At 42.6% G+C, this 19,218-nt stretch overlaps 1 protein-coding gene across 4 annotated transcripts in view; it reads left to right on the forward strand.

The window, feature by feature from the left end:
- The window catches only part of kif21b (kinesin family member 21B), a 126,253-nt gene that overhangs the window by 21,424 nt on the left and 85,611 nt on the right, over window positions 1-19,218 (forward strand). For all 4 annotated transcript variants that reach the window (XM_055161027.1, XM_055161029.1, XM_055161028.1 and 1 more), the window contains exons 2-3: window positions 16,096-16,318; window positions 17,501-17,683. In XM_055161027.1, the coding sequence (XP_055017002.1) occupies window positions 16,096-16,318; window positions 17,501-17,683 (406 nt within the window). The remainder of the gene's footprint in view (window positions 1-16,095; window positions 16,319-17,500; window positions 17,684-19,218) is intronic.

A 19,218-nucleotide genomic window follows, 5' to 3' on the forward strand; every position in this document is an offset into this window, starting at 1 on the left:
AACTTTTACACAGATGGAACACTTCGATAACACTTCAAACCACCACACCTCTGCTCTCCTCTCCTCCTCTCCTCGTCTGTGTTCTATTGTGTGCTGTGAAAAGGAGACTCTCCCTTTGCCCTCCAGTGACTTTATCAACAAAAGAAAACATTCACTGTGCTTTTAAATGTGGAATAAATAGCTCCAAAAATGACCTGGTGCTTTGTAGATGTCCTGTGGTGGTTTTCCATTCAGAGCTCATCTTTTGTCTTCATGTCTGGTAAGAGGGCGGGGCTTGTGTTGTCTTGTTTGACACTGAAAAGCATTTAAAAGTAAATATTTGTTGTCTGGGCTCTTACTGTTTTATAAAAGAGATTAAAATCACAACTGAGCATGTGTCTCCGAAGTCTTCACCTGCAGACAGAGACTCATCCATGTGTCTCACTCTCAGTTTATGGACAGATCAGGTCTCATGTGAAGTTCAGAACCTCCAGAATTGCCTCCCTGAGCTGCAGAGGCTGCACTAGCACTGACTCATGACCGGTGCAGGTGCTGGGGTTTAGAAGAGATAAGATCTGTAAATGTGACCGCTCATTACCAAAACCAGTCTGGGTGATGTGACAAAAAATATGATTTTCAATTTAAGTTTGTTTGAGTACAAATTTTTCTGTCTGCTCTCCCACCACACACTATCTCTCTGCTCCTGCCTGCTCCTGCCTGCTCCTGCCTGCTCCTGCCTGCTCCTGTCTGCTCCTGTCTGCTCCTGTCTGTGTGTGTATTCTAATCTGAGTGCAGCATGACGAGGCAGATGGAGCTCATAATCTGCCCCTCCATAATCTCCCTGAACTTGTGTGAGACTGCAGTGTGTGTGCGTGCAGAGTGTTGTGCGTCTGCAGCAGAGTGTTGTGCGTCTGCAGCAGAGTGTTGTGCGTCTGCAGCAGAGTGTGCAGCAGAGTGTTGTGCGTCTGCAGAGTGTGTGTGCGTCTGCAGAGTGTTGTGCGTGTGTGTGTGTCTGCAGAGTGTGTGTGTCTGCAGAGTGTTTGCGCTGCAGAGCTGCAGAGTGTTTGCGCGGCTGCAGAGTGTTTGCGCGGCTGCAGAGTGTTTGCGCGGCTGCAGAGTTAATAATAATAATGAAAAAGACTTGAAATATTAATTTACCAAACATAAACAATACAGATTTTGAACATCCCTTTTTTTTTTTTTTTTTTTTTTTTTTTTTTTAAACATGACTTTTGACTCTCATCCAGTGATCTTTCTCTTCTTTTCAATTCTGAATGCACACTGGTCTGTGAAGTTGATGGACATTTACTGATCTATGTTCTAATAGTTTCCTCATCACAAACAAATGTGTGAATGAAACAAAACACAACTCCAGGTCTATTTGTGAGGAGGGAACAACATTAGAACATGACTAAAAGCTCACAGGAGTTCATTAGGTGTAATATAGGCTGTTTAAATACTACCATTAAGACATAGAAGTTCTTTTGCAATATCCAAACACAAAGTCCAGCCTGAGGAATCTAGAGAAGACACGGTATAGCTGCGTTACATCCATATTTTAATCCATCATTCTCTGTCATTGTTTTAAGTGAAATGATGTAACGTGGTGTGTGTCTAAAGCGGGCGATGTGTTCTGATTGGACCAGAGCTGGAGCGATGCTGTTGTCAGATTAGTTTAGATCTGAATGAGAGTCCACCATTTTAAGGGTCAGGGTCAGGGTCGGGGCAGTGGACACATGCACAAAATGGTGAATATTGTTCCTATAGAATATATTTTGTTAGTACAGTAGTTCTCAAATTGTATTTTTTTTTTCTTGAATTTTAATCTGTTTAATTTAATATTACGCAAATGGACTGTTTTTTGATTTAAGCCATGTTATAATGCTGTTACCTTTTCAAAAAACACACCTGGAGTTGTGTTTTTTTCATTCACACATTGAGTAACTCTTTATTATTAGTCTGTCTACACCTCCAAAGCTCAAAATGCTCAAAATGTGATGTCATGAAGCATCAATTTTCAAGTGTTACCTTTAGTTGAGCAGAGATTGACAATTCCAGGGCTGAAATGATCCAAATGATTCCAGTGAAGGTGTGTGGACTTTAAAAACACAGTGGACCTTCTTGGATCACATGACCACATGACATCAAAAGTGTTTTTATGCAGGGTTTGTGCGTTAAACATGTGTGAATGGAATGAAACAAAACACAAGTCCAGGTGTGTTTGTGATGATTAAACGACATTATAATAACATAAATATAAAGATCTGAAAATAACATAATGTGGGCTCTTTAAATCTGACCTGCAAACACAGGAGATTTTTAAGAACTGGATATTGTCAGATGCATTTCCATTTTCTTCTGAGGCTGAATGATGTCACTTGATCTTTATGTAAATAAGTCTGATCTCCATATTTATGTGACCTCGTCTGCACCTCCAGCTCTGTCCATTCTTCCAGGGTTTTCCCACAAGAATTTAACCTTTGCTCGTCTGGAAAATTGACTTTTTATTGGAACTGTAGCCTGTGATTTACTGTTTTAGAAAGGTACAACAGCCACAACTGAGCCTGTGTCTCCAGATCTTTCACCTGCAGACAGAGACTCATCCATGTGTGTCTCATTCTCGGTTTATGGACAGGTCTCATGTGAAACTCAGAACCTCCAGAATTCCCTCCCTGAGCTGCAGAGGCTGCACTAGCACTGACTCATGATTGGTGCAGGTGCTAGGCTTTAGAGAGTGACCATTCAGATCAGAGAGAGACACTTTAGGTTTAAACACACTGGATTTCAACTTTGAACCTGGAAACTCAAATGAGAGCTTCACATGAAGCTCATTCTGTTTTCTGATTGGATAATCGTCTTGAACCAAAACACCAAATTATAACTTGTCCATCATGTCCAGTGTTTTTGTAATGATGAAGAAACCAGTATTACAGTTGTTATCAATCAAAACTGTATTTGATTTGAACATGTTTGCCTCATATCTGGAAGCACATGCAGTTATGTTTATGGGATTTAAAACTAAAATCTTACAGACAGTTCTTTTAAAACGGACATTTTCTATTTCATGATATTAAATTCTAGAGTTGTCATAGATTACATGTTAACCATGTTTGAAAATACTCAAGAGTGGCTCTTTTAAATTGTTTTAAAGGAAGTATTTGTTGTGAACAGATGACCTGTCTTGCATGTTCTTTTTTGTTATCAATGTTTATGGATGAAACACAAGATGCAGTGTTACATTTATTGTGAAAGGAAACATCGCACTTTTAGAATTTTTCATGATTCTTGAGCCCAAACAGTGAAAGTAACGTGACACACACAGATACACACACCCTTTTGCAGTGTGGTTTGAACTGGAATGACTTCTTTTGGCTTGTAAAATTCTCATATTTCGTCTTACATTCGATCAGATTGTGACCTGATTAAACATGATCATCAATAAACAAATAATGCTGGCATCATTAAAGGTGCATTCACCTGCTAGGACCACACCAACAACAACATAGTGCGAAGACGTTTACTGATAATGTACGAAGCGGGGCAGAGATGGCTGGGTTGAGACTATGGGTGGGGGCTCCGTCTCAGTCTTCAGTTGGCACAGCCGGAACGGGACCCCCACTTGTGAGCCGAGACAAACTGGTATGATGGGAAAGGCTGCTACATATAGGCCTCTGGGAAATTCGAGGTGTGGTCGAGGTGAGTTGTGGTTCGCTGGTGAGAGGCGAGGGCAGTTGGGGTGTGGTCCTGCTCCTGAATCTCACTTAATCATATTAACTACATTTATGTCACTTTTCTGGTGGAGGGTCCGTCAAATGCTTTTGTCATTTCTATCTTCATGGAGACCAAACCAGCCCAAGTTACAGGTCAGATCTGTGGAGAGGTGACTCCACTCACAGTCAGAGTTCTGAAGTAAGAAAGCTTACAGAAATATTTGTGTGCATAGGATAGAAATCTGTGTATATTTGTCTGTAGTTGAGCCTGAAATAAATAGTCATAAACTCTCAAATGAGTCCATTTGTACATAAAATGTGTTGTGTGTATTTTATCCATCCTGGTTTAAACCTGGTGTGGACTTAGTTTAGTTGTGGTTTAGACCTGGTTTAGTCCTGTTTTAATTTTGTTTTAGTCCAGTTTTAGTCCTATTCTAGTCCTGGTTCATTCCTGTTCTGTTCTGTTTAGTCCTGGTTCAGTCCTAGTTCAGTCCATGTGTGGTACAAAAGTGTGGCATCTCGATCGATGTTAAAGTGTAAAACTGATGTGAAGTCGAGTCGCGTCTGTGAATTCGTTTTCATACTAAAGAAAATCGTACATTTTCATTTTGTGTTTGTAATTCTTGATGTTGCAACTTTTCAGTTCATATTCTGATGGATAAAATACACACAACACATTTTATGCACGACTGGACTCATTCAAGAGTTTACAATATGCTCAACTACAGACAAATATGCACGGATTTTTACTACCAACCAAAAAGTTCCACAGTGCACCTTTACATACTGTATGTCTCTACCATAAACACTAAATGTAACATAGAATTGGTCACGGTCCCTTTAAATCTTTTAGTGTTTGTGTGTGTCTGTGTGAGTGTAATTTTCCCAGGATGCACTGGTGTCCAAGTCTTCTGTTGTCGCTGCAGAGTCATGAGTGTGTGTTTGTATGTGTTTGTGTGTGAAACAGCGGCTAAAGCAGTAGTACAAAGACGAGCACACAAACACATACACGTGAGACGGACGAGGATTACAACAGAGAGGAGGAGCGAGAGAGAGGTAGAGAGAGAAATTAAAAATGGAGGGAGGGAGAGAGAGGACGTGGAGGAGAGAATGTGGGATAGAGAGCAAGAGAAAGGGAGAGATGAGCTGTTTGCACTGTCCACGTTTTGGGTTCACTGAGTCTGACACAATAAGAGAGAAAGTGAAGGAGAGAGAAGGAGAGAGAAGGAGAGAGAAAGAGAGACAGAGAGAAGAGAGAGAAGGAGAGAGAAGGAGAGAGAAGGAGAGAGAAAGAAAGAGAGAGAAAGAGAGAAAAGGAGAGAAAAGAGAGACAAAGAGAGAGAAGGAGAGAGAAGGAGAGAGAGGGAGAAGGAGGTGGAGGAGAGTGAGAGAGTCATAGAGGCAAAAGGTAAGAGAGCAAGTGTAGGACAGGAGGAGAAATAGAGTAGAAGAGGGAGAGAGCTTGACTCATCTCTTCTGTAACTGTTGTTTTTACTGACAACAACCTGATAGATAGATAGAGAGAGAGAGGGAGGGAGAAAGAGGAAGACAGAGAAGGACAAGAAGCCCTAGAGGTGTTTATTTGTTCAGATCAGCACAAGTTTCAAATGTTCATGGCCCAATGAAACACACATTAGGAGATAAAGCTCTGGTTTGGTTCGTCTAATCTGCATAAACTCTAAAAACACTCTCTGCTTTGTACATATATTGTAGTGTTATTGTAGTATTATTGTAGTATTAGTAGTAATAATAAGTTAGTAAGTAGTATTAGTATCACTTTTGTCAGTTGCATGTCTTTATGTGAACTAAATACTTGTGTACTCTGCTACTACTCACCAATATTTGACACTAGATACAATTACAATCCCATCTCTCTCTGTCCCCCTCTCTTTCCCTCTCCTCTGTCTCCCTCAGTTCTCTCTCTCTCTCTCTCACTCTCCCTCTTCTCTTTCTCTCTCTCGGTCCTCTACCTCTCTCCCCTGCCTCTCTTTCTTTCTCTCTCTCCACCCTTCTCTTTCTGTTCTCTCTCTCCTCTGTCGCTCTCTCTCCCTCTCCTCTTTCTCTCCCTTTCCTCTGTCTCTCTCTCCTCCTTGTCTCTTTCTGTCTCTCTCTCTCTCTCGCTTTTCTCTCTCCCTCTCTATCTCTCCCACACCTCTTTCTCCCTCTCTCTCTCTCTCTCTCTCTCTCTCCTTCTCTCCTCCCTTATCTCTTTCTCTCCCATCTCCCACCTCTTTTCTCGCTCTCCCTCTCCTCACTCCCCCCTTCTGTCTCTCTCTTCTCCGTCTCTCTCCCCCTTGTCTCTTTTCCTTGTCTCTCTCCTCCTCTCCTCTCTCTCTCTCTCTCTCTCTTGGTCTCTTTCCTCTGTCTCTCTCTTTTCTCTGCACCCCCCCCCCTCTCCTCTGTGTCTCTCTCTCTCCTCCCTTGTCTCTTTCTGTCTTCTGTCTCTTTCTCTCCCACCTCTCACCTCTTTCTCTCTCCCTCTCCTCTGCCCCCCCTTCTGTCTCTCTCTTCTCTCTGTCTCTCTCCCCCTTGTCTCTTTTCCTTCTCTCTCTCTCTCTCTCTCTCTCTCCCCCTCCCTCCATCCTCTGTGTGGACATCAGTGATGTGTTTCCTTTTGCAGATGAGCTCTTTCCTCTGTCCATTTTTCTTTCACCCGCATTGCCCTTTGTCTCCCTCCCTCCCTCCCTCCCATCCCTCTTTCTTTCTTTCTTTCTTTCTTTCTTTCACTCCATTTGTCATTCCCTCCTCTCTCTCTCTTTCTGTTTTTCTCTTCACTCTCCTCCTTCTTTCTCTCAACCCTCACTTGCTCTTTCTCTCTTTGTCTCATCTCTTCCTCTTTTCTCACCTCCTCCTCTCATTCTTCCCATCACTTTCTCCCCCCTCACTATAAATCTACAGCCATTCTTTCCTCTCTCCCCATTCTCTCTTTATTTCTCTCTCCCTACCTCTCTCCCTGTTTCTGTCCCTCTCTCTGTCTTTGTCCTTCCCTCTTTCCCTCCGTCTGTCAGATCTCTTGTTTCAGCTGAGCCTCTTCCTGTTGTCTGTTAAACCAGTTATTTATAGCCGTTCTTTTGACAGACTTTTGTTGTCGTTTTTTTTGTGTGTGTGTGTGTGTGTGGTCCTTTTGTCCTTTTCCGCCTCCTCTCCTCTTTTCACCTCTTCCTCAGTGATCAATAATAAACTCCCTGGTGCACGTGCATTATTCACAAGTCCTTTAAACACTGTAAACGCTGTGTGCGTGTGTGTGTGTGTAATTCACCGCAGTCATTATGTAAAGTGGACGATGTGGTTTAAGATGTGCCAAAGACTGCACCGTCACCGTAGCGACCACTTTCACTTTAATTGGCCTCAATAAAACATTCATTCATAGAAGGAAAAGGGAACGAAGTGTGAGGACAGTTTGATCCGATGTTCAGTCTTTGTCGATGCTTCCTCCAGGCTCGTGTAGAGAAGCTTTCAGCTCCGTCCAGAGAATTTCTCCTGTAACGAAGGACACAACAGATTTAAAAGGACAGGAGTCAAGGATTCAATTTTCATTTCTGTTATTTTAATATTTTTTTTTCTTGATATTGATTATTTATTTATTTATTATTATTATTATTTTTATTTTTTTTAAAGAAATGATTAAAAACCTTCCCGTGCCCCAATTTAATGAAAAGAAATGAGCAGAAAGGTGGACCTGATGAACCGAGCCAGTCTCACAGAGATTTATGAGAGTTAATGTGTTACTGTACAGTGTTAAATATACCATATTTTTCAGACTATAAGTGGCACTTTTTTTCATGGTTTGGGTGTTTCCTGTGACTTAGACTCTGGTGCGACTTATATATTAACATTTTTCAGTGAAGCGGTGAGAGGTTCTAGTCTTGTGTGTGAGTATCTGCTGCTCCTGTTCCTCCTGTATCACAGTCACTTCACTCTACTGCACATGTCTCCTGCAGAAAGAGCCCCTGTCCTGTCTGTATCATGTCAGTCAATCGCACCATTACTTCTGTACCACTGAACAATTTAACATTTAAAGAAAATCATAGTTTGCAGATTACAAGCTGCAAGTCGCGCTAGGTGCAGTCAGGGGCCAGAGGGGGTCCAGTTTGGGGACCACAGGATTTCATCTCTGCTGTTTGCAGATGATGTTGTCCTGTTGGCGTCATCAAGCCAGGACCTACAATGTGCACTGGGGCAGTTTGCAGTCGAGTGTGAAGCGGCTAGGATGAAGATCAGCCTTTCCAAATCTGAGGTCATGGTTCTCGACTGGAAAAAGGTGGCTTGTCCTCTCCGGGTGGAGAGTCCCTGCCTCAAGTGGAGGAGTTCAAGTATCTTGGGTAGGGGAGGATGGAGTGTGAGACTGACAGGTGGATCGTGGATTGTGGTGAAGAGGGAGCTGAGCCGCAAGGCAAATCTCACGATTTACCGTCAGTGAAATGAGTTTCCTCTGCAGGGTGGCTGGGCGCTCCCTTAGAGATAGGGTGAGGAGCTCAGTCACATGGGAGGAGCTCGGAGTAGAGCTGCTGCTCCTGCACATTGAGAGGAGCCAGTTGAGGTGGCTCGGGCATCTGTTCTGGATGCCTCCTCGACGTCTCCGGGCATGTTCCACTGGAAGAAGGCCCCGGGGAAGAACCAGGACATGCTGGAGGGACTATGTCTCTCGGGATCCCCCTGGAAGAGCTAGAGGAAGTGTGTGTGGAGAGGGAAGTCTGGGAGGCTCTTCTCAGAATGCTGCCCCCACGACCCGACCCCGGATAAGCAGAAGAAAATGGAATGGAAATCTGCAGCTGAAAATGATAATCGAGCAGCAGAAGGAAAGTTTGGAGTGAGAGAGAAACTTGTGACACCGGGAGGATGCACGATGAAACTTTCCTGAAGTCACTGGCTGGATGGACAAAGTCTGGACTTCAGTGACACCGAAACCATCCTGTCGGGATTCAGAAAGACCTGAATAATTCTAACTGGAACTGATGCTGAGTTTGATGACAGCGACACAGAAGAGAAAGCGGCGCTCTGTTTACCTCCGGAGGTCGAGGCCGAGTTGTTCAGAAGTGACACCGAGGATGAAGAATTGAATGGATTTAGTGATTTGGAGTGAGATGGAGAGTTTGTAAACTCATTCTGTTGTTTATGTTATAGTTATCTGAAGAACTGTTCATATGTGACGTTAACAGTCTGTTGTTCTCTCTTCTATTGTTATTACTACAACTTGACTTTACACAGAAAATGTCAGTTCCTGGTCTCTGATTTTACCAAATATATTTTACACAAAAAAGTGTGGTATAGTCGGTGCGACTTATATATGTTTTTTTTCTTCTTCATTATGCATTTTTTGACTGGTGCAACTTATACTCCAGAGCGACTTATAGTCTGAAAAATATGGTACACTACGGAACTTTTCTGGAGTGGAGTATACTGAAAAACTGATAGACAGTATTTTCAGACAGTATTTCTTACTGTTTTGTTGCTTAAAAATAATATGCATTCTTACTATGTGTGGGCTTGCCTCTCCACAGATCTGAGCTGTAACTTGACCTGGTGTCTTTTCTTTAGTTTCTTTAGTCCCATTCTGTGAAACAATCTGTAGGCAAAGTAAAGCCAATTTCCATAGATTACAAGCAATAGAAAAGTACTGCACCTTTTTTTCTTTACCTTTCTTGGACCTCCTCAAAAACATGTCTGAAGAGGTTTTAGACTATCAATTTACATGAAAAAATACAATGAGAAACCACATTTTCATGTTTCTGAAATTCTGTCAAATATTTCCCATTGTGATACAGGGACAGTGCCTTGGTGGAAGTCTGTGCTCTTCACTGTCATGTCCCTGTCCCTTTAAGTCCTGGGTCCATGTGCTGTCTGTGTGAGTTAATGATTGAGCCGCTCTGTTTTCATGCTGAGGTCAGAGGTCAAGTGCACTCTAAAAGTCTGTCTGACGCTTCAGGACACGACACCACTCACGCTTTCTGCTCTCAACATTATAGAAGTGGATACAGACGGAACTAGTGCTCTGTGTTTAAAGGGCCCATATCACACTGTTTTCTGATTTTCTATTTTCTAATGTTGTTTCTTCATCACACACACACACACACACACAAACCTGGACTTGTATTTTGTTTCATTCACATGTTCAACCTTCCTAACCTCATCTGGATTTCTTTCTTAATTGTTGCTATTAAAACTCCCCCTTTTACCCCAAATGAAGTGTTCTACATGAATCTGTTATTTCACAGTCTGCTGCTGTAGTTGTATCATGTGACTGTAATAAAAGATCCAGGAGAGGAAATACACATGACAATAAAACTCACACTCTTTCATATAAAACACACAACAAACATGTATAAACAGCTTTTTGGACATAAAATCGCAGCTGGTGTCAGGTCCAGGACACAGAGCCACATCACTTCCTGCATTTCCATTTGGATTTGGACATTTGGACTGAAATAAACCTGAAAATAAAAATAGCAAAGGATGCACAATTACGCAGACCAAGATGCGTAATTTTTCATTTATTTGAGAAATAACTGCACTTACAGCGACTTTTTCAATTGTTACAAACACAGACGCTCAGAGCATCGACCATTTTGACTCACTACACTCTTTGGTAAAGTTTGGACCAATCAAAATGGACGGAGCACATGAGTTTGGCCGAAAACAAAGTTCCTACTGGACACTTGTTTTCCCTACATCAACATGCAGCGTGTGTGTGATGTAGGATAGTAAAAATATGCTCAGAAAGCTACTTTTCTCAGCATTTCAAGGGAAAAAAAAAAGTTTTTATCTTTTATGGTTGGAAAGTTTTCCACTTTTATACAACATATTCCCAGGTATCTTACACGATACTGTTGGTCTGGAAGAGTTAACACACAAATGCTGCATATTTAGGCTGTTATTCTCACTCTGTTCCACCTTGTGATGTCATGTATGGTCAAATTTTTTATAGCGCTTTTCCACCTTCAAGGCACTCAAAGCGCTTTACAACAAGGAACCACTCACCCATTCACACACCGGTGTACGCAGACACTGTGGGCAAGGTGGGTTAAGTGTCCAAAGACACAATGACAGCATCCATCTGTGGGAGCTGAAATCACATCAGCCAAACTGTGGGTGAGTGGATCTGACCGTTCAACCTCTGATGTTTATGTCAAGAGCTAGGGTTAGGGTTAGGGTTAACCCTAACCCTAACCCTAACCCTACCAACTGAGCTACAACTACAGGAAGTGCTCCACTGTGTTTTTAAACTCCACCTTCACTAGAATCATTTGGATCATTCAGCCTTGGAATTGCTAATCTCTACTGAACTGAAGGTTAAAGGAGTTGTTCACTTGAAAACTGTACCACTACATGACATCACAAGGTGGCACAGAGCATTTTGAGGATTAGACTAATCAGACTAAATGAATAAAGTGTTACTCTAAACATGTCTGAATGAAACAAAACACAAGTCCAGGTGTGTTTTGAGGAGGTCTGTACATTCTATCATGACTTAACACTCACAGGAGTCGATTTGCATAATATAGGACCTGTAAGATAAAAACTATTAATGATTCATTAATAAATGATAATTCAAATGTCCATGGGTTTCAAAATGATGAGAATCTAGGTCTGCTGCCATGACAACTAACCATTAAACACAAATGATTATAGCTTTGGATGAGAAAAAGACCTCAAACTGAAATTCAGACTCAAACAGAATTCAGTCAATCCATTTATAAATCTCTTTCACACTTTAAGATTTAACTCAAAGTGCTTCTCAGTTGTTTGTCCTGGTCTAAAGTTGATCTAGTTTTGCCTGGAATGCTTCACAGTGTGGCATTAATCTGATCTGTCCTGCATTTATTCAGTTAGAGATGATTTTATTGCCATTTTGTGTGTCTATAGTCTGTAGTGTGTAGTGTGCAATTTAAAGACTGTGCAACGTGTGGGGGAGAAAGAGGGAGAGAATGAAAGAGAGGGAGAGGGTTTGGGTCTTTGGGTGGAGCAGAGGTTGGAGGAAGTGGAAGCATGTGTTCTGAGCAGATAGAACAGTGTTATTTCTGTGGTAAAAGGCAAAACACTCACATGTAAATGAAGGCGACGCTCCAATTATAACTCACCATGTACAATATGGAAATGTGAACAGCCATGTGTTCAGCAAACACCAGCAGCACCACCCTGTCCTGAGAGGGGGCGGGAGGGAGGGAGACTGTGGAAAGCTTTTAGAAAAGTGCACACATGACGCTTTTTCAAATTGTGATGTGTTTTGATATCAAATACATTAAGAACATGAACAGAATATAAAGAACTTAACTGAAGACATGGTTTGAGAAATATGAGTAGAGTTTAGACTGAAGAGCTTAGATTTGAAGAGTGGAATTACAGAAACACTATTATTGCTGTGTTCATGTGCTCCTCAGGACTGAGTCTGAAGATGAGATGATGGATGTAGAAGGACATACCGTATTTTCCGCACTATTAGTCGTTCTGGATTATAAGACGCATAAGACGTCATTTAATGGTCTCTTTTCGAACTTTTTTTCACAAATAAACTGCATCGAACTTTAAATGAAACACAACAGTGTGATGGGTCAGTGGTTTTGTTTGTTTGTCGTGTTCACGGTGACTCTGGGCTTTGTTCAGTTGTGGCGTGTAGGGAGGGTGCTGTCTGGGATCGCTGGATAATGTTGTCGTGTTCGCAGTGACTCAGTTGTTCAGTTGTGTCTAGAAGTGGCACATTGCACTCGCTTTTTCGGTTCGTTCCTCCATTCCGTTCCTCGTCGGCGTGGAGTGATGAGTGTGTCTGTGGATGTTTTTGGCTGTGCGGTCGCTGTCTGCTCTGTGTGTGTTTGTGTGTTCTGTGGGTGGTGTGGCTTTATAGTTTACTGAAGTCGTGCTGGGACACCCGAGGGGATTTTTGATGCGGTTGGAGGCTTAAGAGTGCCTCTAATAGCCCGGAAAATATGGTACTTCAGTCTATTTGATCAGAAATTCAGACTTTTTAGTTGTGACACTCAGATTCAAAGGGCAACACTAGACAGTTAGAGCAGTGGTCCTCCAACCCACAATTCGGATTTCCGCTCGTTCTGTTGTTGTGTCTTTAGGCAAGGCACTTTATCCACCTTGCCTAGTATCAAAGTGGTAATTGGTAAATGGTGGAAAACGCTCTAGCAGCTCACCTACTGCTGCCCTGTGGTGTGTGTGTGAATGATTGATGATAATGTTAGGGACTGATGGTGCAGATTGGCAGCATCGCTTCCATCAATCTGCCCCAGGGCAGCTGTGTGGAGTGAGTGAATGACACAGTGAAGTGTTTTGAGGGGCTTGGACAGTCTGTAAAGCACACTACAGGTGTGAGGCTTGTTGGTCATATATGTTCTGCCTCTCCCCAACTCAGACCTGAGCATTGTCCAGCTCCCAGGCCACATACGGCCCTTTGGTCAATTCTGACCGGCCCATTAAAACTCATTTAGAATTACAAAATAAACATATTTTATAATTTTACCTCATGCATGGACTAAAGCTGCATTGCTTTTATTTAAATTTTTTTATTCACTTACAAAATGACACAATATGTAAATGAAGACGTGTGCGTACAATTCATATTCTGCAGAATTGAGTTCAGCATTTTGGCCCGACCCTCCACAATATTTTCTGTTTCTCATGTGGCCCCATGGAAAAAAATAATAATAAATTGCCCACCCCTGCCCCGAACTCTGTGCCACACGACCGTCTGCTGGGAGACAGGTCAGGCTCCTGGAGATCTGATTGCTTTGTCTGTAATGTTCCAGCTTCTATTAAGCATTTTTCATGGGTGTAGCTCCAAGATACATTAAAAAACCATGAATTGTTATTGGTGGCTCTTCATGAGGAAAGTTCCAGAGTACAACTTTACATCTTTGCCCTGAGCAGCAGCTTGAGTCTCTTGTGTTTGTTCCATTTAAACACTCCTGTTCTCTGCTGGCTCCATTTAACATGTGTCTGACTCACTCCTGTAAATCTGCCTGTCTCTGCTGTACCAGGCCCAGCGGACTCACACTGTGCGCGTGTGTGTGTGTTTTTGTGTGTGTATGTGCGTCTGAGTGGGGGGGAGTGGGGCATTTATGGTCACCCCCCTCTGATTAAACATGGAGGGAGGGAGAAAAGCAGGAGGATGAGGAGGAGAGGAGGAAGAGTCAGTGGGGAGGAGGAGGAGGGGGGTTACATTTGTGGTCACCCCCCTCTGATTAAACATGGAGGGAGAGGACTGGAGGGAGGGACGGGGGGAAGGGGGGTCTCATGTGGTGATGTGTAAACCGCTCATAAACTGCTCACTCATGGTTTTGTCCGCAGCTTTAAGTGATTATATCCACAGTGTCCACACGCACGCTCTTTTAATACACTCACACATGCCCCACTGTTCTCACTGCACCCTTGAAATTGGCGATTCACCATTTAAAACTGTATATCTTTTGAATGGGATTAAGCCCTGAAAGTTCTGAATCCAGTCCTGCACCTGCCGCTTTGATTCTTCCTTCACACACCTGCCGCTTTCCTTCACCAGTTCCGTCCAACTCGTGTGGAAATGTTTTAAATCTCCACTTTTTTTTTTCTTGGTGACATTTTTAGATCTTTCTCATGTTTTGCCAAATGTGTTTAAAATCGCTCCTAATCCATTTTGTCTCACTTCAAAGTATTTCCTGTCTGCGCCTGTCTAATGTAAAGAAACTAATGAGCTTTAATGAACTCACCTGCCACTTTAAGAAATCACTTCGGTCTTATCCAGGATTAACCTTTGCCTCTGCACTAACATCTCATTTCTCTCATAACTCACTCTGAACCTGGACACTTCTCTCATAACTCGCTCTGAATCTGTACATTTTCTATAAAAAGATGAACAGTTTCCGCTTTGTTTCTCCAATCGTGCACATCTCCTGTTACAAAGACGTGTTGTTGTCGTGTTTTTACTCCTCGGGGCTGGAGTTTAGAGTTTGGAGTTTTTCACTTTCACACTGACTTTGACAATCCCTCAGCTTCGTCCTGTAGCTCAGTGCATGCAAATGTTGCTGGCAAAGTAAATGGATTTTAAGGAAGGAATTCTTGTTTTATGAGCTGCGAATGGGAAGTTAGTATTTACAGCTCCAAGGAATGTGTTTCAAAGTCATAAATAATGAAGTAAAGCATCATTTGTAATGCTGTGATAAGCATTTTGCAATTTCAAATACAATGCTCTGCTCTGTTTCAGACAACATGATCAGTGGAAAAAAGCAATATCTTTATTAGTGTATTTCATGACATTTCTTTCACTGCAAAAAACTAAATCTAGTCAAGTTAATATGACTTGAATTAAGACCGTTTGATCATGATTTGAGTAAATTTCACATAAAAAGTAAAAGTATGTGTCAGTGGAACAAGGCATTTTGTACTTAAAGAAAATATAATAAAATCTTGCTGTACTTAAGATGAGAAAAACAACTTTTTGCACTTAAAATAAGAAACTAAATTGAATGTTGCTTGAATTAAGAAAAGCACACTTATTCCATTTGACTTGGCAAGTTGAATCTATCAAAATAAAGTCAAATGTTCTTAATTTAAGTCATTTTTACTTAGCTACATATATTTTTTTTCCCAGTGTAATGTTATTTAACACCTTTTAAATCAGAATAGTTTATGATATGGCAGTGCTAGTTGCACTAAAGTAGTGTTGTAGTATTTGAGACCGGTCTGGGTCTTGAGAAAGGCTTCGAGACTTGGTCTTGGTATCGTCTCGGACTCGACTGCGTTTGGACTCAGTCTTGTCTTGGTCTTGAGAGCGTTTGGGCTCAGTCTTGTTTGGCATTTGGACTCGGTCTTGTCTTGGTCTTGAAGGCGTTTGGACTTGGTCTCGTCTCGGGCTCTGGCGCATTTGGACTTGGTCTTGTCTCGGTCTTGAATGCCTTTGGTCTCGGTCTTGTCTCGGTCTTGAAGGTGTTTGGACTTTGTCTTGTCTCGGTCTTGATGGCGTTTGGACTTGATCATGTCTCTGTCTCGAGGTCTGATGCTTGACAAGTGAGAAATTTATAAAAAACATTGATACATTTGTGCTAAAATAACTGTAAAATACAAATAAATGCCGAAAATTACAAACATAGTCTATGTCTGGTCTTGATGGGCCATGGTCTCTGTCTTCTCTCAGTCTTCGACCCTCAGAGGTCTTGGTCTTGTCTCGGTCTCGGGACCCTGTGGTGTCGAACAGGCCTTGGTCTCGATTAGTGTACTCTTGACTACAACACTACACTAAAACACGGGTCTCCAACCTTTCTCCTTCAGTGAGCTCCTGAATGAGAGCTGCTCATTTTAGGACTCACAAGAAACTGAGTCAGTAATAATAATGAGAGCCACAGCGAGGCATATTCTAGACTTTTGCTAAGATTCAACTGTGATTTGAAAGGAAAACCCTGCGTGACTCTGTCCCTGTTTCTGTGTTTAGGATCCGTCCTCAGATGGCCAAAGAGAAGCTGGAGGGCTGTCATGTGTGCACACTGGTGACCCCCGGAGAGCCCCAGGTGCTTCTGGGTAAAGACAAAGCCTTCACCTTTGACTTTGTGTTCGACCTGGACTCGGAGCAGGTGCAGGTGTATGACAGCTGCGTGCACAGGCTCATCGAGGGCTGCTTCGACGGATACAACGCCACTGTCTTCGCCTACGGACAGGTGAGGACTAGACTATACGCTCCTACTCACTCTACAAACTGTTACACGCCTCTGTGTCTCTGACCCAAAATGCACTCACAAGATTACACCTGCAGGGGGAGCACGTCCGAGTGTCATTCGTTCATTCATTTTTCAAAATAAAACCAAAAGTAAGAAAACAAAGAAAAAAAACAACTATTACTCTTCATAATTGTCTCCAAAACCAAAGTGAAAAAGTGGATAACGATTAATATTTTTCAGTTTTTGATTTTGTGTTTAAATGAATAAGGGAAAAAACGGATAACGGCCGTTTCATGTTTCCTTGACTTAAACTGTGATGACGAACTGAACCAGGATGGGACCAGGACTGAACCAGGACTGAACCAGGATCAGTCCTGGTCTCGGTCCTTGTCTTAGTCCTGTCCCAGTCCCGGTCTGGTCCCAGTCTGGTCCCGGTCTGAGTCCTGGTCTGGTCCCGGTCTGGTTGTGATCTGGTCCCGGTCTCAGTCTTGATCACCTGACAGTCTATGTGGGTGCACCATTCTGACACTCCTGGTTCAGTCCTGGTTTAGTCCTGGTTTAGGACTGAGACTTGGACCAGATCAGGACTGAGACCAGGACAAGACCGGTTTAGTCCTAGTTTAGACCTGGTTTAGTCCTGTTTTAGACCTGGATTAGTCCTGGTTCAGTTTTGGTTTAGTCCTGATTTCGTCCTGATTTAGTCCTGTTTTAGTCCTGTTTTAGTCCTGTTTTAGTCCTGGTTTAGTCCTATTTTAATCCTGGTTCCGTCCCGGTCTGGAAATAATGAAGAAACAAATAATGAACAAAATAGCAGTTTTTTCATGTTCTTATTTTTGGTTTTATTTTGAAAAATGAATGGACAGATGGTACACAGACTGGAGCACACGCAAAAACAACTACTTCTGAAAAAAAATAAATAAATAAAATACTAGTAAACCATGTATTGAAAAGACAAATTCAACTTGTGCATCTGAGTTTAATCAGACTTTTTACTCCTAAATAACTGATCTTCAGCTGATGCACTCACTAAACAACGTCACCTTTCTGCCGTTGTGCCATTTAAATCATCATAATTGAAATAAAATCATTACTCGACTAAAACAAATACTGGCAGTCCTGTGGTCAGATCTTCTAACTACAGTACGATGAAGGATTGTAAACAGTTCGTGCTCTCTGTTGTAGACGGGTTCAGGAAAGACGTACACGATGGGCACTGGGTTCGACGTGAGCCTCAGTCCCCCAGAGAAGGGCATCATCCCACGGGCCGTGCACCAGCTGTTCCAGGGCATCCAAGCCAGACGGGAGACGGCGCAGGAGACAGGAGTACCACCGCCTGAGTTTAAGGTCTCCGCGCAGTTCTTAGAGGTAAAACATTAAGTTCTGTTTCAGCTCTACTGCAGAACTGGATAAGACCAAAGTATTCAGAACGAAACTAAAACACGAAACAGAAGAAGAGGGAAAGAAAAGAACAGCTTCAAATGAGAAAAACATGGAAAGTTTTTATCATTCAGATCCCCCCACACAGGGAGACGTCTGTGATAAGACGAGACTGGACTGTGTCACTCCAAATCTGAACAACTCAATCTGTGCACGGAGAAAGAGAGAGAGACAGAGAGACAGAGAGAGAAAGGCAGAGATAGAGAGATAGAGAGAGAGAGGGGGAAGGACAGAGGGGGAGAGAGGGTTACAGAGAAGGGGAGAGGGGAGAAAGAGAGACGGGGGTTAGAGAGAGAGAGTTAGAGAGAGAGAGTTAGAGAGAGAGAGAGAGTTAGAGAGAGAGAGAGAGAGAGAGAGTTAGAGAGAGAGAGAGAGAGTTAGAGAGAGAGAGTTAGAGAGAGAGAGAGAGAGAGAGAGAGAGTTACAGAGAGAGAGAGTTAGAGAGAGAGAGACAGAGAGAGAGAGAGAGAGAGAGAGTTACAGAGAGAGAGAGTTACAGAGAGAGAGAGTTAGAGAGAGAGAGTTACAGAGAGAGAGAGAGTTAGAGAGAGAGCAGAGAGAGAGTTAGAGAGAGAGAGAGTTAGAGAGAGAGAGTTAGAGAGAGAGAGAGTTACAGAGAGAGAGAGAGTTAGAGAGAGAGAGAGAGAGAGAGAGTTAGAGAGAGAGAGAGAGAGAGAGAGAGAGAGTTAGAGAGAGAGAGAGAGAGAGAGTTACAGAGAGAGAGAGTTACAGAGAGAGAGAGAGAGAGAGTTTAGAGAGAGAGAGAGTTAGAGAGAGAGTTACAGAGAGAGAGAGTTAGAGAGAGAGAGAGTTAGAGAGAGAGAGAGAGAGAGTTAGAGAGAGAGAGAGAGAGAGAGAGAGAGTTAGAGAGAGAGAGTTAGAGAGAGAGTTACAGAGAGAGAGAGTTACAGAGAGAGAGAGAGAGAGAGAGTTAGAGAGAGAGAGTTAGAGAGAGAGTTACAGAGAGAGAGTTACAGAGAGAGAGAGTTAGAGAGAGAGAGAGAGAGAGAGTTAGAGAGAGAGAGAGAGAGAGAGAGTTAGAGAGAGAGAGAGAGAGTTAGAGAGAGAGAGTTACAGAGAGAGAGAGTTACAGAGAGAGAGAGAGAGAGTTAGAGAGAGAGAGAGTTACAGAGAGAGAGAGTTAAGAGAGAGAGAGAGAGAGAGAGAGAGAGAGTTAGAGAGAGAGAGTTGAGAGAGAGAGAGTTACAGAGAGAGAGAGTTACAGAGAGAGAGAGAGAGAGAGAGAGAGAGTTAGAGAGAGAGAGAGAGAGAGAGTTAGAGAGAGAGAGAGAGAGAGTTAGAGAGAGAGAGAGAGAGAGAGTTAGAGAGAGAGAGTTAGAGAGAGAGTTACAGAGAGAGAGAGAGAGAGAGAGAGTTAGAGAGAGAGAGAGAGAGAGAGTTAGAGAGAGAGTTACAGAGAGAGAGAGTTAGAGAGAGAGAGTTAGAGAGAGAGTTAGAGAGAG

This window comes from Boleophthalmus pectinirostris, unplaced genomic scaffold, assembly GCF_026225935.1.
Source record: "Boleophthalmus pectinirostris isolate CB_2022bp ecotype Guang Dong unplaced genomic scaffold, ASM2622593v1 HiC_scaffold_3, whole genome shotgun sequence".
Taxonomy (NCBI): Eukaryota; Metazoa; Chordata; class Actinopteri; order Gobiiformes; family Gobiidae; genus Boleophthalmus; species Boleophthalmus pectinirostris.